General features: G+C 41.8%; 1 protein-coding gene across 1 annotated transcript in view; it reads left to right on the top strand.

Moving 5' to 3' along the window:
• The window catches only part of LOC119954886 (F-actin-capping protein subunit alpha-2), a 50,982-nt gene extending 35,647 nt beyond the window's left edge, over positions 1-15,335 (top strand). Inside the window, exons 6-10 of the mRNA XM_038780513.1 lie at positions 3,996-4,075; positions 8,564-8,642; positions 10,602-10,673; positions 11,451-11,513; positions 14,338-15,335. Of these exons, the coding sequence (XP_038636441.1) occupies positions 3,996-4,075; positions 8,564-8,642; positions 10,602-10,673; positions 11,451-11,513; positions 14,338-14,478 (435 nt within the window). The 3' untranslated portion in view covers positions 14,479-15,335. The remainder of the gene's footprint in view (positions 1-3,995; positions 4,076-8,563; positions 8,643-10,601; positions 10,674-11,450; positions 11,514-14,337) is intronic.
• The last annotated feature ends 777 nt before the right edge of the window (positions 15,336-16,112 follow it).

Raw genomic sequence — 16,112 nt, forward strand, 5'->3', positions numbered from 1 at the left:
GCATGAATGGCTCCCACGTTCTGTGGAGGCCGTCATCTGACCCTCGGATGGTGAATTTGATTTTCTCCATTTGGAGAGATTCTGAGAGGTCGGACAGCCAGTCTGCAGCTCTGGGCGGTGCTGCTGACCGCCAGCCAAACAGGATTCTACGGCGGGCGATCAGGGAGGCAAAGGCAAGGGTGTCCGCCCTCCTCCCCAGGAATAGATCTGGCTGGTCTGAAACCCCGAAGACCGCCACTATCGGGCATGGCTCCACCCTCACCCCCATCACTTTGGACATAGCCTCGAAGAAGGCTGTCCAGTACTCCACAAGTCTGGGGCAAGACCAGAACATGTGGGCCGGACCGCTTTGGCACCGTTCACATCTGTCCTCCACCTCCGGGAAGAACCTACTCGTACGGTTTCTTGTTAAGTGGGCTCTATGTACCACTTTTAGTTGAGTCAGGCTGAGCCTTGCGCACGTGGAGATGGAGTTGACCCTATGCAGTGCTTCGCTCCAGAGTCCCCACCCTATCTCAATCCCCAGGTCGTCCTCCCATTTCATTCTTGTTGCGTCCAGTACGGTGTCGTCCCTCTCTACCAGTCGGTCATACATGTCGCTACAGTTCTCTTTCTCTAGGATACTTGCGTCCAGTAGGTCTTCCAGTAGTGTCTGTCGTGGCGGTTGTGGGTATGTCCTTGTCTCCTTTCGTAGGAAGTTTTTGAGCTGCAGGTACTGTAGCTCGTTCTCCCCCCCCCCCCCCCCCCCCCCCCTCAAGCTAGACGAAATTTCTCTGTCAGTTCGTCCAGTGTTGCGATCCTGTCGTCCGTGTATAGGTCCCTGACTGTCAGTGTCCCCCCCCCCCCCCCCCCCGTCCTGCCTCCACCTTTTGAAGGTGGCGTCAGTCAGTGCTGGTGTGAACCTATGTTTGTTGCAGATGGGAGCCTTGTCCGACATTTTGGTCAGGCCAAATTGCTGCCGCAGTTGGTTCCAGGATTGGAGGGTGGCTGTCACCACTGGGCTGCTGGTGTTTTTTGGGTGGGGATGGGAGTGCTGCCGTGGCGAGAGCCCGGAGGGAGGTCCCCATGCAGGAGGCCTCCTCCGTACGCACCCACTCGGCTTCTGGCTCCTGGATCCATCCCCTTACTCGCTCGGCTGTTGCCGCCCAATGGTAGAATTGTAGATTCGGGAGGGCTAGCCCCCCCTGGATTTTGTTTTTTGTAGGACCTTTGGGATCCTAGCATTTTTACCCCCCCCCCCCCCCCCCCCCCCCATACGAACGCCATGATAAGTTTGTCCAGCACTTTGAAAAAGGCCTTGGGGATGTGAATCGGAATGGATCTAAACAGGAAGAGGAACCTGGGCAGTACGTTCATTTTGATCATCTGGACTCTCCCCGCGAGGGAGAGTGGGAGTGTGTTCCATCTTTGCAGGTCCTTTTTTACTTCCTCCGTCAGGCTGGTGAGGTTCCATTTGTGGATCCCTTTCCAGTCATGGGCTATTTGGATCCCCAGGTAGCGGAATTTGTGTCGGGCTTGTTTGAACGGCAGCCCCTTTAGTGCTGCCCCCCCCTCCCCCCGCGGGTGTACTGGGAAGATCTCGCTTTTGCTCATGTTGAGTTTGTAGCCCGAGAAGGCTCCAAACTCTTTCAGGAGCGCGATGATTCCGTCCATGCTGCTTTGTGGGTCTGAGATGTAGAAGGTCTTTTATATATAGCAACCATAGCAAGATAGTCGGTCAAAGACCTGGGAGCTAACGGTGGGAAATGAAACAATCCGAAGTGGATCTTCCATTTGATGGTGAGGTTGTGAAGCTATTGGACTGGGAAGAGCAGCAACAGTGGGTGGATTTGTTCTTGAAGTAGATGAGATTTGTATTTGAGGAGTTTTGCTGTGTGTGGTGCAATTCTCAATTGAATATGCCACCAGATGAAAATACTGTTTTGTCAGATACTGAACATTGGAATACAGAAGTCCTTTTAATCTGAAGTTGCCAACTTTGGCAGCGAACCTCATTCCTTCAGGACAGCTGCTGTTTTCCCCGTCCTCTAAGGACAGTTTGCTTGGAGAGCATCCAGTTATTTTCTTTTTAAATCACTAGAATTTGAAAATTTATTCTGGATACTCCCGATTTAGATTAACACATGATCTTGAAACTGACTACATCATTTGACCTCATTACAGTGCTGGTGCAAACATAGACAAAATAACTGCACTCCAGAGGTGTGGATGACTGCCCTTAACATCAAGGCAGCACTTGATTGAGAACGGCACTAGGGAGCCACAGCAAAACTGGAATCCACAGGAATCGGGGGAAACTCTCCACTGGTTGGAGTCCTACCTAGCACAAAGGAAGATGGTTGTGGTAGTTGGAAATCAATCATCTCCACTCCAGGGCTTCAATGCTGGAGTTCCTCAGAGTAGTGTCCTAGGCCCAACCATCTTCAGCTGCTTCATCAATGACCTCCCTTCCAACAGAAGGTCAGATGTGGAGTTGTTTGCTGAAGATTGCACAATAAACACCATTCGCGACTCCTCAAGATACTGAAGCAGTCAATGTGAAAATGCAGCAAGACCTGGACAATATCCAGGCTTGGGCTGACAAGTGGCAAGTAACATTTGTGCCACACAGCCAGGCAATGACTATCTCCAATAAGAATGAGTCAAACCATCACTCCATAACATTCAATGGCATTACCATCGCTGAATCCCCGACTATCAACATCCTCGGGTTACCATTTGCCAGAAACTGAACTGGCTAGACATGTACTGTGGCTACCAGAGCAGGCCAGAGGCTAGGAATCCTGTGGAGAGTAACCCACCTCCTGCCCCCCCCTCAAAAACCCTGTCCACCGTCTACAAGGCATAAGTCAGGAATCTGAATTTGAGTCCAGATGGCCCTTCGCCAAAGCTAACGACAGAGAAAGTGGGAAATATTTATACTGTGGAGTACGAATGAAAGATAAGTCATAGCCACAGAAACCCAGGGAAATGGGGTGCTAATAGCCACAGAAAGCAAGGGTGCTTTGGCAGTCCCCAGAGAACAAAAGATGTGAACGGCCAAACTGCAGAGAAACTAACATCAGAGGGTAAACTGTGACAAATATTGATGGGGGAGCAAAGGGGAGAAAGGGCAACGAAAGGTGGATAAGATGGGGGAGGGTGAACCTAAATAAAGAATGACAAGAGAGAAAGAAATGGTAAAAGACAGTAAAAATGAAATGGGATGAAAACAAATGGGTCGAGGTGGGATAGAGCTAATCATCTGAAGTTGTTGAATTTGAGGTTGAGACTGGAAATCTGTAGCGTGCCTAACCGGAAGATGAGATCTTGTTCCTCCAGTTTGTGTTGAGTTTCACTGGAACATTGTAGCAGGCCAAGGTCAGACATGTGGGCATGGGAGCAGGGTCTTGTGTTAAATTGGCAAGCAACGGAAGTTCAGGGTCCTGAATGCCCACAGACCGAACACCTGAAACTCAACACTATCCAGGACAAAGCCCACTTGATTGGCGGCCCTTCCACAAACATTCACCCACTCCACCACCAACGTGGCGCATAGTAGCAGCAGTGTGTACCATCTACAAAACGCTGTGCATTAACTCACCAAGGCTCCTTAGGCAGCACCTTCCAAATCATGATCACTACCATCTAGAAGGACAAGCGCATCAGATACCACCACTTGGAAGTTCCCCTCCAAGCCACTCACCGTCCTGACTTGGAGACATACCGCCCTTCTTTCACTCTTGCTGGGTCAAAGCCTGGAACACCCTCCCTAACCGCATAGTGGGTGTACCCGACAGCATGGACTGCAGCGGTTAAGAAGGCAGCTCACCACCACCTTCTTGAGGGCAATTTGGGAAGGGGAGCAAATACTGACCGAGCCAGTGAAGCCCACATCCTGTAAAATTGCTTTATTTAAAAAAACATGTTTTGTTAGTAAAACGTTTGCTTCGTCCAGCATTAAAATTCTATTTTGAACATCCTATCTATAGTAAAACTTTATAATCTCTTTCCAGGTATATGGAAAAACCATTGAAGGACATCAAACCATCATAGTATGCATTGAGAGCCATCAGTTTCAACCCAAAAATTTCTGGTATGTTGAATTTATCTTACTATTGTTTTTTGGGAGGTATTTTTCAAATGAAAGCCCTGAGGAAGAAAAGTAATTGTTAAAATTGATATTTGCGGCAATTTGTCATAAATGACGCAAAGGGGGTTGACAAAACTACTATTCTGTCTGATTTGAGGCATATCAAGTGGAAATCAAATCAAAAGGACGATGGTTGGAAAATATAAACGTCTTTGATGATTGTGTAGTGTTCAGTGCATCCTGAAACTCCGATACTGAAGCAGCCTGTGCCTGAGTGCAACAAGAAAGCTCGTGCTGCTTGATGCAAAATAATTTTCATGCCATACAAGTGGCAGGGAATGACCATCTCCAGTAAGCAAAAATCTAACTGTGACCGTGTGACATCCAATGGCATTACTATTCCAGAATTTCCCACTGTCAACATCCTGAGGGTTACCATTGACCCGAAACTTATGGTCCAACCATCTAAATGCTGTGGCTACAGGAGCAGTGCAAATCAGAGGTTGGGAATTCAGAAGTAAATAACTTGCTACTTGATCCCTCAACGTCTGTCTAACATCTACACGGTACAAGTCAGAACGTGATAGAATTCCCCCACTTTCCAGGCTGAGTGTAACTCCCATCAACGCCTTGAGCTCAACACCATCCAGGATCAAGCAGCCTGATCAATTCCCCTTAAACATTCGCACCCTCCACCACTGGCAGAAATGTGTGCTATCTACAAGGTGCACTGCAGCAACTTGTCACACCTTCTGACGGCACTCTCCGAACTGGGGACCGATGCTACCTGGAAGGGCAAGGACAGCAGGAACATGGGTACACTACCAACTGCAAGTTCCTTGCAAGTCATACACCATCCTGACTTACTACCCCTTCACTCATCAGGTCAAAATCCTGAAACTCCTCAACAGGGGCTGTGGTTGTATCTGCAGCAGATGGACTCTGAAAGCAGCTCACCATTGACCTTCTCGAGGGCATTTACTGATGTGGAATAAATGCTGGCCTTGCCAGTGATGCTCATATCTCATAATTTAAAAAAAACAATTACTTCCTTTCTTGACATCAGGGTACCTCAGACTTTATAGCCAGTTACTTTTTTGATGTATGACCATAGTTGTAATATAAATGTGGTAGCCAATTTACTTAAAGCTCCCACAAAAAGCAATATGATCAAGGATATAATTAACACCTAAAAAGACAGTTTGAGGGACAAATATGGACCTGCACACTAGGGACAACACTCCTGCTACCAACAGAGTGCCATGAGGTTTCCTGTATCCACCTTTGTGGGCGCATGTAAAGTAGAATTAGTAGGATCATTTGAAAAGACTAGAAGGTGAATAATCTGTTCAAGATCCAAAAAGCAAAGAATTTATCTGCTAATCTGACAACCCAAGAGTAAATTGAATTTGGATTGTACTATAAATTATATTTCATTTTTTCAAGGCATTTGATTAATTTGATTTATTGCTACGTGTACCAAGGTACAGTGAAAAGTATTGTTCTGCGTACAGCCCAGATAGACCGTTCCATACATGAACAAACTTAGGACATACATAAATACACAATGTAAATACATAGACACATGCATCAGATGAGCATGCAGAGTGTAGTATTACTCATTTGAGAAGATGTGTGAAGAGATCAGTTCAGTCCATAAGAGGGTCATTCGGGAGTCTGAGAACAGCGAGGAAGAAGCTGTTTTTGAACCTGTTAGTGCGTGTTCTCAGACCTTTATCTTGTGCCCACTGGAAGAAGTTGGAAGAGAGAATAACCAGGAGGGAGGGTTTTTTGATTTATGCTGCCTGCTTTCCCAAGGCAGCAGAAGATGTAGACAGTCAATAGATGGGATGTGGGTTCGCGTGATGGACTGGGCTGTGTTCACAACTCTCTCTAATTTCTTGCGGTCTTGGGCCAAGCAGCCTTACAGTCTTGGTCCGAGAAGTTGCCATAGAAAGCTGTGATGCAGCCAGATAGGATGCTTCTATGGTGTATCTGTAAAAATTACTAAGTGTCAATGTGGACATGCCGAATTTCCTTAGTTTCCTGAAGAAGTAAAGGCGCTGTTGTGCTTTCTTGAACTTTGCTTTGACGTGGGTGGACCAGGACACATTGTTGGTGATGTGCACATCTAGGAACTTGAAGCTATCAATCATCTCCACCTCTGCACCACTGATGCAGACAGGGTGTGTATGAATCCTCGCTTCCTGAAGTCAATTTTGCTGACGTTGGAGGAGAGATTGTTATTATTACAGCATGCCACTAGGTTCCCTATCTCCCTTCTGTGCTCTGACTCATCGTTGTTTGAGATCCAACACAACGGTTGTGTCATCAGCAAACTTGTAGATGGAGTTGGAGCCAAATTTTGCCACAGTAGTGAGCAGGGAGTATAGTAGGGGGCTAAATACAGAGCCTTGTGGGGTCCGGTATTAAGGACCAGTGTGGAGGAGGAGGTCTTGTTTAACCTTGCTGATTGTGGTCTGCGGGTCAGGAAGCCAAGGGAGGAACAAAGTCTTAGGTTTTGGAATTCAAATTAATTGTGCATCTTTGTGGTTTTATTCAGTATAGCTCAAGGCAATATGAGTTCAGATTATTGTGGGAAGAGTGTATGCAAAAAAATTTTTTTGCAAACAACATTATCTTGAAGGTTTTGTAATGAAAGATACAAAACATTTAACATTCGGTTGAGATATTATTTTCCTGGGTTCAGAGACAGGACCATAAATTTAAATGTGCTTATGGATGCATGAATCCGAAACCAAATTAACACTCTGTAGTTAATTCAACTCCCATAAAGCAATATTCACAGCAACTAGTCTCCCAGGTCAGTTTGGTACAGTTTGTAAGTTTGACTGCAAAGCTTTTTAAAAATAAATTTAGAGTACCCAATTCATTTTTTCCAATTAATGGGCAATTTAGCGTGGTCAATCCACCCACCCTGGGTTGTGGGGGTGAAACCCTCGCAAACATGGGGAGAATGTCCAAACTTCACACGGACAGCGACCCAGAGCCGGAATCGAACCTGGGACCTCGGTGCTGTGAAGCAGCAGTGCTAACCACTGCACCACCGTGCAGCCCCGTTTGACAGCAGAAGTGTTGTGCTGAAGTGGTATAATGGCCAGCTGGAGCTCATGATGCTAGATAAAAACATATTGTTTGCTGTGTACAGCATCTTTACTTTGATAACTTGTGTAGTGCCCCTGGAATGCTTAATGTTGACAGGTGATTCAAAAGTAAATCAGATGTTTTCAACCTGTAGTTTGAATTATACTAGGTAAACTATTCCTTAAACTGGGAATGAAGCATTTGTTGGAATGTTATGCCCTATGTCCAATACATAAACATTTTTTTAAAAATGCATAATTATACAGTGGGACAGGTATTTGAGCCCAATCCTATAGCCGTACACTTTGAAAGCCTTGTGATTATGTGAAATATAGCAATCAATTGATTTGTATGTATTCCGATTCCAAACCACCCCGAGCTCAGCTATTGTGCTAAGATCTCTGTCATTCTCGCTATTTATTTTTCTGTTCCTGCCAATTCTCTCCCCTTCCCCCACCTCCCTTTCAAGCAGGGATAACTTTTGGTGCAATATGATTTTGCAGTTGTCGGCCACTCTTTGAATGGACACCATTCATCTATGCCTATGACAGTGGGTGTTGGAAGGTTTATGGACTGCAAGCATCATTGCACCCCACACACACACACTTCCTGCTGCATAGGCATTGCATTTGGCAGTCATGACTGATGCTCTAATTTTAACACACGGATTTCTGAGGCCAATTATAGCACACTATCTTCTTCCAAACTAAGATCAATTAACTTGGCACAGATTGGGAACGGAACTTGCATTTAAGGCTGAGCTATCTGTTTAATCAAAAATCTCAATCCTAAAAAAAGTGCCAGTAAATATTTTGAGAATTTGCTTTGTGTCAGACAAAATGAAAAATGAGCTATTTGAGGACAAATCAAAATCGAGGGAAGTAGAAGATAAATTTTTTCAATTGAACACAACTTTTTGTCTCATTTAACCATTTTGCAATATTTCCTATTTAAAAGATTAGCAGGCACATTAATTTCTTAAAGGAGAGCCTGTTTGTCTAGGTACTTAAATTATCATTTTTGCCTAATTGATCCAATCATATATTTTTATTTTTATGTAGTCTCCATACATTTATGCATATCTATACTGTAATTTTAATCCTTCTTTCAGGTTTTCATCCAGACTTAGCTACATTAGACCTACAATTTTTTGCAAAAAACTTGAGGGATTTTAACATTCATTATCCAGTAGGCTAAACTAATCAAATGGAACCCAAGTAGTCAATGTTACATTCAAATGTATGTATGTATTTTTAAACAAATCACTCTTATTGACTGTATTAAAATTGCATCCATGCTACCTTGTTTATTTGCAAGAGAGATAGCAATTGTAGTGACAAATCACATGTTTGACCATCTTCATCATTTTCTGTTAATTGAATGAAGGAATGGACGTTGGCGATCAGAGTGGAAGTTTACTATCACTTCTTCATCAACTCAGGTGGAAGGCATTTTGAAAATTCAGGTTTGTAATAACTATACGATGGCTGAGTCTCACAATCCATAACCAATTCCATCCAAACAGCTTTTAAAGATCTTGATTATTCTTGTCAAATATCTCAATGTCCAGAAATAAAGCAGGAATCAAAAATTACATGACTGTAAACGTGTCCCTTCATCAAACCATGCACAGTCTACTCCATCACAGGCCTACTAAATGTTTTTTGAAAAAAATATTATGCTAAACTCCTTCCTGCCTAAGCTGTATCTGCCAAAGCGATACTTTTGTATATATCTCCAATCTTGCTTTAGTACATTCCACTCTTGCTCAATTTTCCTTCTGTGGTGAAATATCCATGGTCCTTGGGGTCCAGACTATGATGTTCTTTATAACATTCCAATAGATGAATCTACATTTAAATATCAGTTGTTTCTAAGTGGATACTCGTGCAAAGTTGTTTATCACTTCAAGTTTACTGTTTGAGTGTGTATTTTGTGTCGTCCACTTAAGTTCTTGTGGGTTGATTTCTTGTAAGACTAACTTAGTGGACAAAATGTGCCTACCACCCACCTGATGGACTGTGTTGGATCAGTCTGTTTTAAACCTTTAGTCAAATATTATCCATGCACTACCTACACATCTGGAGCAGAAATCTTACAATTTCTTCACAGACCCAAGCAGCAGCTTGGCTTATGAAGAGAGACGGAGTAGACTGGGACTATACTCATTGGAATTTAGAAGAATGGCGGGGGGGGATCTTATAGAACCTTATAAAATTATGAATGGAATAGATAATATAGAAGCAGGGAGGTTGTTTTCCACTGGCGGGTGAAACCAGAACTAGGGGGCAGAATCTCAAAATATGAAGGAGCAGATTTAGGACTGAGTTGAGGAGGAACGTCTTCAGCCAAAGGGTTGCGAAACTGATTCCCTGCCCAGTGAAGCAGTTGAGGCTACCTAGTTGAATGTTTTTAAGGAAAAGCTAGATCTCTGAACAGTAAAGGAATGGAGAGTTATGGGAGCGGGTGGGTAAGTGGAGCTGAGTCCACAAAAAGATTAGCCATGATCTTATTGAATGGCAGAGCTGGCTCGAGGAGCCAGATGGCCTACTGCTGCTCATAGTTCTTATGTTTCCTCTTCAAGGGAAGGTCAGGCTGGGATCAGAGAGGTCTGGATATTTGATGGGTAGCTTTCTGTGGTGCTAAGAGGAGCATGAGTGCTCATCTTGGCCTTACAAAAAAACTTAACCTGAAATATTTTCTGAGTGGTCTCCAATTCCCCTTTTGAGGACCATTGATTTGGCAAATGTGTTGTTTCGGGAGAACATGGTACCTCTGATTTTCAGCTCACTCCAAAGTCACAGTGAGCTCTGCTGGGTGAAGAGTGTTGCACAGTAATTTGAACGTTCGGATGACAAATGACTGAGACACTTGTAAATGTTTTTGACTAGAATTCAGATACTGTCCTACTAAATAGGGGTCTCATGCTTCAATAATACGGCTACTAAATCAAATGGATATTTTTCACTGACAATTTTAAACCTATGATACTAGTTATAGAAATTAATGACCTTTTAATAAATGGCTCATAGGTTTGAGATGCATAAAATGTATTTAATTTCTTGTCACTTGCCTTTCTTATATTATTTTGGTGCAATCACAGATTAATCAAAATTGTTGAGCATATTCCATAATTTGGGTTCTTAGTGTGCTTGTGATTGTCAACTATAAATATTTTGTAGACTTTTTTCAAAGGAACAAATATAAGACTTTTTACTCACAGGCTGTAGTAACAATTTTTTGTTTGAAAGTGGTGTACAGTTTTTAAAAGAACTGAACAAATCTAAATATTGTAAATTGGAGTCTAGATTGCTCAAGTGCTGTAATTTTTAAGAGAACTTTTAAAATGCTTTTAGGTAAAATTAATTTTTAATAAATGTAATGAAAATGCAAATCCAAACCTTTTCACAAGTTTATTTTTTAGGTTCACTATTATGAAGATGGCAATGTCCAACTGGTCAGCCATAAAGATGTACAGGAAACTATGTCTGTCACTGTAAGTAAAAGTACTATGCTACATTCTGAGAAAAGTGACCATGATAGTTTCTTTGTTATTTATGATAGCATTCATTGAGGTAACTGCAAGTTGTTTATATAAATCATCTTTTTATGGCACCATCTGGGCTGGTTTAGCACACTGGGCTAAATTGCTGGCTTTGAAAGCAGACCAAGGCAGGCCAGCAGCACTGTTCAATTCCCGTACCAGCCTCCCCGAACAGGCACCGGAATGTGGCGACTAGGAGCTTTTCACAGTAACTTCATTGAAGCCTACTTGTGACAATAAGCGATTTTAATTTCATTTTTCTTTATATATCAATGAATGATTTTTATTCCTTCGCCCCCACCCCAGCCCCACTTCTGTCTTCCCTCTTCCACTCCATAACTTGCTTGAAAATACTGAATGTTGTTGTTGTTGTTGTACTGTTTCAGAGGCATTTATAGCTCTGGGACCCAACAAGTGGCTGATTGTCACTTGTCAACCTGGATGGAACATTGGCTGACTACTGAGAAAGGCATCAAGCCTCACCCACTCCTCTCATTCATATTCAATTTTCCGGAATTAATTTCTGATGAGCAAACATAAATTGGAGCTGCCCTCCCCCCACTTTGGCTGTCATGGAAGTCTTTATGACTCTTAATTGAAACTTCAATGAAGCTCAAGATACTTGTTTCCACGTATCCATGCGAACATGATGTGCCCTAGGCTAGTCTGTAATCTAAATGGACTCTCTTTATGTTTTTAATATTTCGATTGTTCTGCTTTCTTTCACAGAATGAAGCTCAGATGGCAAAAGAATTCACAAAACTTGTAGAAGCAGTAGAAAATGAATACCAGGTATGATTATCGCAATTAAATATTTGGATTGACTTCTAATATTCCAAGAAACACGTTTGTGAACTTGTATACATCTGATTTGCACATGGTCATAGCTGCCCTCAAGTCAGGTGCCATTCTGTCCGTTGAAGCAAAAAATTAACTTTGTTACTGTTCAGCAGTCGTTTGGCCAAAATGTTGCTTTGCATTGTTTTTACATTGAGGCTTTTTATGGGTTTGTCATTACGAAGTTTAACAATAGCGGTAGCTCGGCAGAACAGTAGTAACAGTAATAACTGAAAACAAGAACACGAGTAAAACAGATCTTGCTTACAGGTCATCCTCCTGCAGACTGAAAAGTCCGCACCTGCTCAGAACTCTCAACAGATGCCAGTAAAACAATTACATAGAAGAAAGGCTTATAAGAACACTCTGTGCTCAAAATGACAAAAGCATTCCATAATAGTTACCAAGCCCAAAAATGACATGAGCTCTGACATATTGCTGGGCACCAGAGCTTCCTTAATGGCTCAAACTTTTGCCTCCACTGGAGATGAGCACTGTGCAATGATTTTGTGTCCTTCGTAGACTCTCTGTAGACACTTTGTGCCTGGAAACTACACTTGCTCCTCTTCAGATGCTGTCCCTCCTCTGAAAATCTTTCTAAAACGTAATCCAAAATGCTGTGATGCGCCTCCTCGGTCTTCCCTGTAATTACTTCTTGCCAACGTCCTCGTCAACTGATAGGTCTCTTCACTAATGAAGGACGTGGAGACTCCTTTGTCCACCTTCATCTTGATTTGCTTACTATCATCTACCACTGTAGTAAAAATAGGCTTTGCTCATGCCTCATTCACATTAAACATGCCATAAGCTTGCTTCTCTACCTGCTCAGAGCTGTCTAAATTATACATAGCTGATTGAAGTTTTGAATTTAAATTTTCTTGCTCAGCTTTCGCCTTTCTCTTCGCACCCCTGCATTTCTTCACTAAATGCCCTTGTTGCACTGCTGACAAACAGCATCCATAACATTTGTAATAATTCGTATACTGTAGCCCACCATTCCACTGCATTCACCTTTTTTGCTTGCAACTTTTTTCATTTTATGCAGCACCCCACCTGAGCACCAACATTAGCCTTCTGAATATCTTTAACATTACTGGCAGCTGTTTCCATGTCATGCAAAATTTCCAGAGTCACCTTGGAAGTCTGTGCGGCTTCACTCGACAACCAACGCTGAATGCTATCCCCATTAATGCCACAGACCAAACTATTTCCGAGCATATCTTCTAAAACTGCTCCGAAATCATTGTTCTTAAAGCAGGCGTAACTCTGGCACAAAGTTAGCTATCAATTGACCTTTTCGAAAATAGCTGTGAAATTTGAACCTGTGAACAATCAGCGAGGATTTCAGGTTATGTTGATTCTGGACCTGAGCAACTAAATTTGCAAATAAAATCTCCCTGCTTTCCATGGCATGGCCAGATTCCTCATCAACTTATAAGTCTTCACCCCACACACACGTGGGGAAAATTGAGCTCTGTTTTGCCTCGTCTTCTATTCCATTTAAGAAATGCTGCAACCTCGCCACTTATTCAACCCAGCCCTTGCTTCTCTCATCGAACTTTCCAATCGCCCCAAATTCAACCATGGTGCTGCTCACTTGAAATTCCTTTGATTAAACCCATGCCACAATGAAAACTAACTACTCACTGAAAGCAACCTCAAGTTGCCACACTGAACATCAAAAAAAAGTTTTCTTGCTGTTTTCTCCTTGTCGCCAAAAAAAGATGTGGTAACTTGAGACCATGAAGAAAGTAGTCGAATGTGGAGGAACTTCTTTATATAAAAAAAAGTTTACCAATAACAGTAACTCAGTAGTAACTATGAAAACAGGGGCACTAGTAAAACAGATCTTGCTTACAGGTCACCCTCTTACAGACTGAAAAGCCCGCACATACTCAGAACCCTCAACAAGCCCCAGTAAAACAATTACATAGGAGAAAGGCTTATAAGAGCACTCTGTACTCAAAATGTCACTCTGTAACAGTCTCTCTCAGTACTTTAAAATTATTTTATTCTTGTGTGGTAAGTATGATATCTCCCAGTTGTCACAGTTGCCTCATTGAGCAGAGTGAGAGAGAATTCAGGTGAGGGCCACATACATGAATCAGTTTGGCAGATTGCCAACACTTTCGCAAAACATGTTCAAAAAATAAATATACAGATATATCCAGAAAAAGTCCACCCAGTAACAGAATATAGTTCTGAACTGATTTCAAGAGTTACACTTAAAAATATATAAAGGAAGCTAGTATGACCTCTCATTGAACTGAAGATTACTAAGTAGCACACACAACAGCAAACAATATATTGTGCATGAATTGCTTCTGACCTTCAAAACAGTATTTTCCAGATTACTGTGAATGGTGTCATGATAATTCTGACACATTCAGTAAAATTAAATCTGGGGTTAGTTATCACCATTTATATATATATATATATATATATATATATATATATAGATTCTGTTTTTCCAGTTTTAATTTCTGAATATAATTTAATACCCATGGTGCTGGTTGTTGGTGGGAATTACTTCTATAGAAGAGCAATTTGTCTCTTTTTTTTGGTCCAGTAAACAGGCCTTCTTCCTACCACTACACCACCCTCAAAGTATTAGCCAGTGCTCAATAAAATTAGCAAATCTCTGGTTCATTTGTCAGCTCGAGAGGAACTCTTAGGTGAGCACTGACTGGCGTATGTTATTTGTACTTTTCCTTGCAGCAAATTATTTTATTTGTCGCGCTTGTGTTTCCCTCACAATCCAAATGTTTACTTTCTCCAGACTGCTATCAATGAAAACTATCAGACCATGTCGGACACTACGTTTAAAGCCTTGCGTCGGCAACTGCCAGTCACTCGCACCAAGATCGATTGGAACAAAATCCTGAGCTACAAGATTGGCAAAGAAATGCAAAATCTTTAAGAGGAAGTTTTGCATGACTGGATAATTTTCGTGTCTGTTTTAAAAAGGTCTGGTCTCACAAGTGTGAAATTGTCGAATTACATTTATAAATAATTTGGGAAATTGCCTCAACCTTTTTTTAATACACTTTCAGTTGAATACCATTAGCGCTCATGATAGATTTACTGTGCACAAAGCACATGGCTTTCAATGCAGCATTTCCCTTTCTGACATGTTAAAATAGTTTGATTCCTTGGTTTACTCATTAATGTGATTGTTTTCATTTTAATGTATGTTCACTTTCTGAAGCAGTCAGTGCAGCCATTATGTTTAGTTGCCATACTTATGTTTACAGTACCATGGTGAGACCATGCCTTTTTTAGGTTTTTTTTTTGGTTCCTGCTTAGTTCAATTACGTTGCTGAGGATCCAAGCAAATTTTAAACTTAACAGAATGGGCCTGTTTCTTCCCAGTACCTTTATTTCGACAAACGGTTGACGGTTACTAATCATTTATATCTGAAATATATCCCTTCATAGACTTCAGTCACTTCCACATTAATTTCTGAACTTGCCTTTGTTCTCGATAAAAGAAGTATTCTGTTCAGGGGTAAATGGCATGGGACAGAAAATATTGAGTTAATGGGTAAATAATTCAATGTGGTTAGTAATGTTTATGCTTTACTGACATGGCACTGTCTCCGATGTAGTTAATAATTCCTGCAAAAATATACATAAAATGCAGTTACTGCTTTGTGCCCACATAAACTCCTCCTTCAATGAGCTGTGTATTAAAAGTTACCCATGAGTTATTTTTTATTAAGCAGACACAACTGTACCAGAACAAGACGCATTGTAATATAAACCTGTATTCATTAATTTGTGTGTCGGCCTGTCTTATTTGTGACTTTCAGCATTGAAATCCCATTTCTGCCTATGATCAATTTGTAAATGACGGCTGAAGTTGTCATCGAGATCGGGTTTCTCAAAGGAACGATTGGACGTGGTGATTGTTGCACGGACGAACACTCTCTTCCCAAGTTTGCCATAATTTGATGTTCGAATTATTTTAGCATTCTGGGAAGTAAGGCTTCAGTTAAACTGCTATGAGAGTAGGTTTGGGTGGATTTTGACAGGTTTTAGTAAAACTTGGACATTTGATCCCAATCTGACTTGCATAAATTAAAGCCAAATGGAACAAAAACCCCTACAGGAGAGGTTGCATGATCGAGCTCGGTTTTTTACACCAGATGGGATATTGTTGTAGCCTAGAATGAAGCTGCACCTAAAAAGGGCTATGTTGGCTTGCTGGACCATTGAGTACTTCAGTACTGAATCTTATGATCTCTGCTACTGCGGTGTAGCTTTGCACATAGATCCCACTTGCTTTTTTTTCCTGCCAGATATTTGTGGCCCAGCTCACAATATAATTCTGGTTTTGACTAGTGTTTTATGTATATGCAGCCTTAATGAGCACAATTATTAATGTCTACTTCATTACAGGAGTGACTACTAGGTTTCAAAAGTATTTAATTTGCTGTAAAGTACTTGAGACATCTGGCGATCACGAAAGGCACAGGATCGTTGCAATTCCTTTTTGAATAAATCGTAGCCATCAGTGTTGAATAATGTAATGACAGGCAAATAAAAACAGGC

This window comes from Scyliorhinus canicula, chromosome 20 (genome assembly GCF_902713615.1).
Source record: "Scyliorhinus canicula chromosome 20, sScyCan1.1, whole genome shotgun sequence".
NCBI lineage: Eukaryota > Metazoa > Chordata > Chondrichthyes > Carcharhiniformes > Scyliorhinidae > Scyliorhinus > Scyliorhinus canicula.